The sequence below is a fragment of the Temnothorax curvispinosus genome, unplaced genomic scaffold (assembly GCF_003070985.1).
Source record: "Temnothorax curvispinosus isolate PA1 unplaced genomic scaffold, ASM307098v1 QBEX01004430.1, whole genome shotgun sequence".
Lineage (NCBI taxonomy): Eukaryota > Metazoa > Arthropoda > Insecta > Hymenoptera > Formicidae > Temnothorax > Temnothorax curvispinosus.
Genome location: NW_020214210.1, coordinates 1 through 8,690, shown reverse-complemented (window position 1 = coordinate 8,690; position 8,690 = coordinate 1). Strand labels below are relative to the sequence as shown.

Here is an 8,690-nt window from a genome sequence, read left to right as displayed (position 1 = left end):
ATTTCTTATATTCTTCTACGACAAAGGTCATGTTGAGATTTTATGATAAAAGAAGGTATCGCTCTCGTTACAAATCGCTGTTAAAATAGAAATAGAAATAGAACGAGGTCACTAAGTGACTCATGCGAGTAAAATCTAGTCATACGTAAATTAAGCTGGCAAGCGAGCCGCACAAGTAGAAGTAGACTCATATCTACTAGACAACGCCCTATGACTCATTGTAACCAGGTGTGGTCACCTCTCACTATCGTTTCCAGAATTGTGTAAAAGCACCTCTCGCCCACTCGACGGAGAGTCTGGAACGAGCCAGGAAACCCTACATATCTTATACCTGTTCCATTCTCCATATAAGCTACTTGTATCTTGGAATTATACAATAAATATCATACTCTTTTTATATTAAAGAAAGATAAAAATTATTAAATACCTACCTTCAACGGACTTGAGGAGCCATAATCCACGTCGGCGAACACCAGCTAATTATTCTGGGGTCTCACCCCCTTAACCAGCAGAAGAAGAACCCATAAAATTGATTTCGACGGAGACGTTCTGCCGGATCGGGCCACCTCGCATCATCCAGGACGTCACAAATTCTCTGTAGGCAAATTCGGCGGCGATCCGTAAGGAGCACACGTATCGGGGAATTGCGGGCCGCTCCGGTGGTCGTCGTTGTAATGCTCCGAAAAGACAGAACGACTTCGACAGTGACTCGAGCCGGTCGACCTTTTGCTCTCCGCGTTACCAAACCGGAGTAATCGCGCCTCAGCCTTATCGTCCGACCGCGAGTCGAAAGCACGGCCATCGCGTTAGAGCGTCTCCAACCCGGAGCAAGTGCCGGGACGGCCCTTTCACGCGAACTTCGCGTACAAAAAGCGCGACGTTCTCAGCTATATGTGATAACGAACGAAATAAAGACAAGTTCTTGTGACGGCGATACCTGTGTCGACTCAATGAACGTCTGATCCCTGCACTCCGCATCCCTCTCAGGATAATCAGCATTTTACACAAACATATTTCTAAAAATATCTATAATAAATGCTGTTTTCAAACCTCGTTTTTGAAAAATTATTTTCTAATTTTTAACTCTATTTTCTGCTTCAATAGTAATATGGTCTTTAATTGACATAATTATATTGTTGTTTTAAAAATTCAATCTTTGTACGTCACGTAAAAATTCTCAGATTTTAATACATGTCAGATATTAATATATATATATTAGCTGATGAGAGCTGATGAGGGATAAGGTTGACATATGTGACATCTCTGAAACCCACTGGAAGGATCAAGGACACTTCCACACGGAACACCATAACATATACATGTCAGGAGGTGCGAACAGAGGACGGAATGGAGTCGCGTTCTTGGTTAGCAGAAGGATTGCACAGACGGTGCACTCATATGAGCCCATCAATGACAGAATAATCAAGATCACCCTTGCAGCTAGACCAAGAAACCTTCACCTGGTACAGGTGTATATGCCTCCTGAGAAATATACCCTCAAAGTAACCAGTAGTAATCATTGGGGACTTCAATGCCAAGGTGGGGAAGGTCGAGGAGGCTCACCTGAGAGGCACAGGGGGAGCATTTGGACTGGGTGTGAGGAACGAGAGAGAAGAACGCCTCATCCAGTTTGCGGTGGAGAACGACCTGGCCATCATGAATACCATGTTTCAACACCATCCTCGAAGACTGTCGACCTGGATCAGTCCCAATAAGGAATACCGAAATCAAATTGACTACATGATGATCAAAAAGAGATGGAGGACATCGATAAGAAATGTCAAGGCTAAGCCTGGAGCGGACTGTGACTCTGATCACAAACTACTATTAGGAGCCTTCAGCATAAAACTCCACTTCCTGAAGAGGGGGAAAAAACAGGAGATGACACGAATTGGAAACATGGAGGCCTTCCAACAAAATCTCATGAATAATGCTGACTGGGGGAGGAGCGATGATCCAAACAAATACTGGAAAAACATCAAAGAATGGATCAAAGGGGCAGTCAGGGAAAGCCGAGCAATAAAAATCCGGAAGAAGAAGCACTAGATGACCGATGCAACGTTGCAACTGGTGGAAGAGAGGCGACGTATCAGAGGCAGTTTGGGTAACGCAGGCAACGCAGACAACGCGGACCGATTGCGCCGGATCAGCCAACAGATCAAACAAGCATGTAATCAGGATAAAAACAACTTCCTAAAAAACATATGCTCTGATGATTGAACGACACGCCAACCGACACGAGTCCCATGAACTTTTCAAAACGGTCAAGTACCTGACCAAGGAATTCAAGCCTCAAACCCAAGTAATCAAGAATGAGCAGGGCGCGAAGATCACGGACCCAAAAGGCATTGCAGAAACATGGCGACAGTACTGCACCAACCTGTACAGGGACGAACATAGTCAAGTGGGCCCCCATGTGGGCCCTATGAGCAACTGGAACCTCCCATCTTGCGCTCAGAGATAGAAAAAGCAATTGGGCAGCTGAAAAGGGGGAAGTCACCCGGGGCAGATGGCATAGCCGCAGGAAAATGGCCTGACGACCTTCGTCCCGATCTACAAGAAGGGTTCCCCCACTGAATGCTCCAATTACAGGACAGTGGCTCTTATTCCCCACGCGAGCAAGATCCTTCTCCATGTTCTTCATAACAGACTAAAGTGCTTCCTGCTTCCGGAAATAGCCGAAGAGCAGTGTGGTTTCATTCCGGGGAAGGGCACGAGGGAGCAAATTCTGAATATTCGCCAAATAGTAGAAAAGGCCAGGGAATTCAACGTCAGGGTCTTTATATGCTTTGTCGACTACACCAAGGCGTTTGACTCGGTGAAATAGACACCCCTCTGAACCATTCTAATGGAAATGGGAGTACCGCGGCATCTGGTGGCACTTGTGCGGAGCCTCTATGAGAACAACACAGCGGCTGTTCGAGTCAACCGAACGACATCCAACGACTTCCAAACAAAGGCGGGCACAAGGCAGGACTGTATTCTCTCACCTATACTCTTCAACATCTACACAGAGTACATAATGCAGCAGGTGCTTGAGGATTGGAAAGGAGGAGTTTCCGTCGGGGGGAGGAGAATCAGCAACCTGAGGTATGCCGACGACACGACGATTCTGGCTACGACCGCGCAAGAGATGGAAGCTATCATGGAGAGACTCGCGTTGATCAGCAGGGAGTATGGCCTAGAAATTAACCGAGATAAGACGAAGATGATGATGATCATGATCATCGACAAACAGATGAATAACCAGCCCAATGTGAAGAAAGTGGCTGGATTTGAAGTCGTTGAAAAAATGGTCTATTTGGGCTCCATGATAACTAACAAAGGAGGATGTTCAGAAGAGATCAGGAGAAGGACGGCCATGGCCAGGGCAGCCACCATAAAATTGAGTAAAATATGGAAAGATAGAATCATCACAAAGAATACGAAACTGCAACTGGTGCACTCCCTCATCTTTCCCATCGCAACCTATGCAGCCGAGACATGGACCATCAAGCAGGCGGACAGGAGGAGGATAGAGGGGTTTGAGATGTGGGTGTTCCGGCGCATCCTCCGGATCCCTTGGACTGCACACCGGACCAATATATCGGTGCTAGAAGAACTGGGCATCAGAACAAGACTTCTCAAGCGAATTAATCAGGCTTACCTCCGCTACTTTGGACACATCGTTAGACGAAAAGACACAATGGAGAAGCTTAGGTGGAGGGAAAGGTTAATGGAACGAGACCAAGAGGAAGATTACCAAACAGATGGATAGACCAGCTACGGTCCCTGGTGGGGAGTTCGATTCACGGGGCGACTCACTTGGCGCTGGATCGGGGGGCTTGGAGCAACCAAGTTAAAAGTGCGATCACTGTGGCGTCACCATGAAGCGCCGCCACGCCCTGTCAAGGGCAAAAGGATTGAGGAGGAGGAAATACTAAATAACATGTAATGTAACATAATATATATATAATTGTTGTAACATATTTATAATGTTTAATTTATATAATTGTTACAAGATATCTTACATAATAGTAATATAATTGTTATACAAAATGATGGGTCCTTACCTTTGGTTCTTCTCCGGATCTAAAGCCGGTATTCATAGTCGGTTCTTATTTTAAGACCGGCTTAAGTAATGTCTTAAGATGCTAATACGGCTTTGTGATTGGTTAATGACATCTTCAAATTGTACTTAAGACGGTCTTAAATATATATAAGAACCGACTATGAATACCGGCCTAAGTGTAAGGACCAATCATAATGAGCGTTCACTCAACAGTTGTGTTTCCTGAACGCGGCCAATAGATCGCAGTAAGCGGTCGTGCTTCTGGATGCACCCTGTTGTCACGTGACCTGTTGGCGCCTGGCGTCTCTCTCGTGCCTCTCTCTCCTTGAGGCTCTCTACAAGGAGAGATGACAATCAATCGCCATCTTGATCACCAAATTCTTGTTTCGAGCCTCGAGGCCTCGAGCTTTTTTCTTGTTCTGCACTGTTCTTTTATCGGATCGTAAGTACACAATTATTGTGGAGTGCTGTGTGGATTTTGGATCTTCATTGAATTACAAGTTCAGAAAGCCGGGAAGTATATAAATATTATTTATTAATTGGAAACTATTTGATCACAATACTATTTAGAATTTAATAAGTTATGATAGGTTATAAGAGCTAATTTTTTGCAATTTTTATTTGTACAAAAATTAATATTTTCAATTACGTTGTAACTCATTTAATTTAATTGGCAAAATTTTGTATGTAGTCGTCCTTATCATTAACTAGTACATTTTATGTACTTTATTTCATGGAGCTTTCATAATAATTCAATTATTATTAAATTTTGAACGTTTTAGCTTTGCAAGCAATTTCTCAATTACTCAATGACACATATTATTGCCAGTTTATTTGCATTTCCATCCGCTATATCCACTTATTATCATTTATTGCATTTAATTAGTATTGAAAGAAGTATTTAATTTGAGACATTTTCATCAATATTTGTTTTTTATATATTTGTCTATTTATATATACATATTCTTATATTAATTCTTTCTGTCTATCTAAACTCTTTACTTTTTAAATACTAATATTTTGGGAATTTCTTGTAATACTTACAATTAGTCATGTTTATCATTTTTCTAATTATTAAAGCTTAATTGTTTACTCTAATTTTAATAATCGAGATTTCAATATGCCGAAAGCATATCACCATTTATCAAAAAGGCGTAAAAGCCAGTTATAGCGTTATGGCTACTTTTATTTCGCTCGCTATCGTTCGCTCGCTTCAGGACGGTAGGATACGCATTGGTGAGGTACCGCAAATGGTGAGAAGTGAAAGTCTGGTAGACACAGTATATATTCTTAGAATAACGTATGTACAGCTTATATACAGGTTTTATGTACAGTGATTGGACGTGGCCCTGAAAAGGACCATCGGTGTGGTGTATCTAAGTGGCCCTGAAAAGGGCCGATTGCACGGGTCTACCGCGGTGGTCGCTCAGCCCACGTAATGGAGGGCTGTGTCTTCGTCCGGTGGAGTGGCTGTTATCCCCACTGATTCAGGCGCTTCCAGGGCGGCGCACAGTGGGGCGAATCTATCAAAAACCGGATATTGGACGAAAAAATGAAAAACGTATAATTCAAATTTTGACGAGATTTTATGTTAATATATATTCTAAACTATAAATAAATGTAATTATAATTGATTTTATTTTTTGTTCTTTCCTTAAAATGATCTGATAAAGTATGACATTTTCGTGAATACTGAAATTCTAGTAATTTGATAGGTTACTTTCTAAAGTCTCCGCCGAAGGTATAACTGCGTATATGAGTTAAATGCCTATCAGAACTTATTTATTAGGGTTCAAAAAACATATTTATTTTAGTTTTATGTCATTTGAGTACTATTATATATTAATAAATATACACGACATATTTGACTATTAAAAATTTCTTACTTCAATATTCAAACAGGAAGAAAGTTTGTGGATTAGAATGGATTAAGGTTTGCTCTGCACCATTTGATAGGGCAAAGTGTCTAGTCAAAGTGTTTTTGGCCATATATGATCATTCATCCCCCTTCGTCCCCCTTTTTGAGATAATTGACCTCAAAGTTCACTCGACATAGTCGAACGTCGTCCATGAATAGCTCAAATTTGATCATGTCGAGTGAATATGGATGTTTATTTTCTCATAAAAGAAAGACGAAGGGAGATATATAATTTGTTTAAATATTGCTATTTTATAACGATTAATTACATCCATATTTTATAACAATTAACTACATTAATTAATATAATAGCAATATGATAAATATTTTTGGATAAATGTATTTGGAGTACTGCGCATTCTGTAAATCCATGGACCAATAAGATTGCTCTACGTTAAATTATTTGTTCTCCTCGAGGGGGGGAGGGGAGGAAAAAAGGAGGGAGGGGAAAGGAAGGGAGAGGAGGGGGAGAAAATAAAAACAGCGGAAATAAGAACTTTTCGTCAGTCTTTTTCGATCAATAGTCGATTAAAGACTTTTTGATTTTGAAAGTTTTGATTTTTGTCGTTGCTTTATACAATTCACTTTGCGTCCTTTTCAGGATACAGTGAAAAATATATAGAATATATAAAATATATAGAAGATTACACTTTAACACGCTCGCAAAATGGAAAATTTTCGAACAAATCGTCAACTTTTTAATTGTATGCGTCCAAATAATCTTAATTTATCAAATTATGAGGCTTTAATAAGCCACATAATATCATGTATTGATACTGAATTTTCTAAAATCGCGTTAAAACCATTGAAACGAAAAATCATAAATTTCACGAAGAATTTGAAGTCAAAATGGATAGCTAGCCGTTACGATTACAATTACATTACAATTACGATTACATTGCTGAATTCGCTGTTTCAAATGCTTATTACATATTTCGTATAAAATTAATATCAAATGTTGGTCAGCGAGAAATGAGAGTCATAAACGAGAAGTCGAGCAAAGAAAAAGAGAGATACAGACTGCCTTCAAAACAAAAGCAGGTCTCTTGATAAACTTCGTGAAACAAGAAAAAAGTGCATCCAATGATGGCAACACGGCCAGAAAATTTTTTGCTAATCCAGAATTATCAGTTGCCATTACAGGTTTAGATAAGAACTTAATAACTCGATTTGAAGTTTTGTTGCAAGTAATCGCTAGCGGGAATAGGATTAACGTGTCGGAATTTGAATCTTATGCTTTTAGAACTGCCGAATTATTTGTATCATTATACCCATGGTACTACATGCCAGTCTCAGTCCACAAATTATTGATTCATGGCAGTGATATTATAAAAAATGCTATCATACCAATAGGACAATTATCTGAAGATGCTCAGGAAGCAAACCATAAATATTTTAGAAAATATAGAGAAAATCATTCTCGAAAAATGTCGCGAATACAAAATAATGAAGATATTTTTAATAATTTGATAATTGCTTCAGATCCAATAATATCTAATTCGCGAAAAATTATGGGACATAAAAAGAAAGAATTAACTGAAGATGCAAAATGTTTATTATATTTCAGCGATAATGATGTAGATGATGATTAAGTTCAAGAAATAGATGTGAGAAGCAAGAAAAACAGTTCCTTTTCTATTATAAAACTCACAAAAATTAAACATCCCGAGGTTTAAGACTATCATTGAAAATCAAATTAACTTTATTTTTTAACCGACATCAAAAAATGGAGGTTATATATTCAGCGTGTATGTATGTATGTATGACTACGATTTTCTTTAAAACTACTGAACGGATTTAAGGTTGTATGACCCCTTAGAAGAAAAAATGCCAAATTCTTCAAACTTTGTCAGGTGATGAGTATTATAATAATAAAGCATTGTGCCAAGTTTGAACAAATTTGCGAGGCCCGTTCAAAAGTTATAACAATTTGAATTTAACATGGGCTCTTATGGGAATTCATCAAGTTCCACTGTTTTTTCAACTTTATTTAAGAAATTAATATCGAAGAAAATATGGCATCCTTTTAAAACTTTGCAGAAATATTAATAAACATCTTACAAACAAATTAGAACCAAAAAAATTATGACTTTGAGGATATTTTCTGAAATATTGAATAAAAACCAAACAGAGAACAGTCTCGCTTGGTCTCACTGAACTCGTAAGTACAGAGATCCGGCAACAGCGCACTATGACGTCACATTAGAACCTCTTTCTCCGTCACTCTCCGTAAAGGATAACAAATACTACAGAGGTCCGTTACTTTTTCCAATAGAGCCTCCTGTGTATCGAAAGTGTGCTCTGAGCACGTGTAATATCGCATCGTTTGAGGTTAGTTTTCGCTTGCGCTACGAAAATGCCGAAAGTAAAACGTTACATGTGGAAAGGAAAAGTTGTCACTGAAAAAGTGTACAATCAACGGTTAGCACAAACAAATACTGGGAAACGTAATTTGAAGACACGAGTCGAAACCACACCAGATGATTGTAACAATTCATGGCACATGTAACGTTTTACTTTTGGCATTTTCGTAGCGCAAGCGAAAACTAACCTCAAACGTTGTGTCTGTATATTACACGTGCTCAGAGCACACACTTCGCGTTCACGCAGCTGATGTCGAGTGAGATCAATGCTACCAAATTACAGAAAATGCGACGTCGCAATCAAAATACTTTTTTATGAGAGCTATTGTATTTAATTTATTAATAAATGACGTAAATA

General features: G+C 39.3%; 1 protein-coding gene across 1 annotated transcript; it reads left to right on the top strand.

Annotated features, from left to right (window-relative positions):
• The first annotated feature begins 1,232 nt into the window (after nucleotides 1-1,232).
• LOC112453508 (craniofacial development protein 2-like) lies at nucleotides 1,233-2,046 on the top strand. Its single transcript, XM_025014296.1, has 2 exons — nucleotides 1,233-1,463; nucleotides 1,540-2,046. Exons 1-2 carry the CDS (start codon nucleotides 1,233-1,235, stop codon nucleotides 2,044-2,046), a joined length of 738 nt encoding a protein of 245 aa, XP_024870064.1.
• The last annotated feature ends 6,644 nt before the right edge of the window (nucleotides 2,047-8,690 follow it).

Bases quoted from the DNA above. Each gene is read 5' to 3' on its own strand.
- LOC112453508 (XM_025014296.1), top strand. From the start codon at position 1,233: ATGAGGGATAAGGTTGACATATGTGACATCTCTGAAACCCACTGGAAG. The intron at 1,464-1,539 runs GTACAGGTGTAT...TTCAATGCCAAG, and splicing joins GACCAAGAAACCTTCACCTG to GTGGGGAAGGTCGAGGAGGC.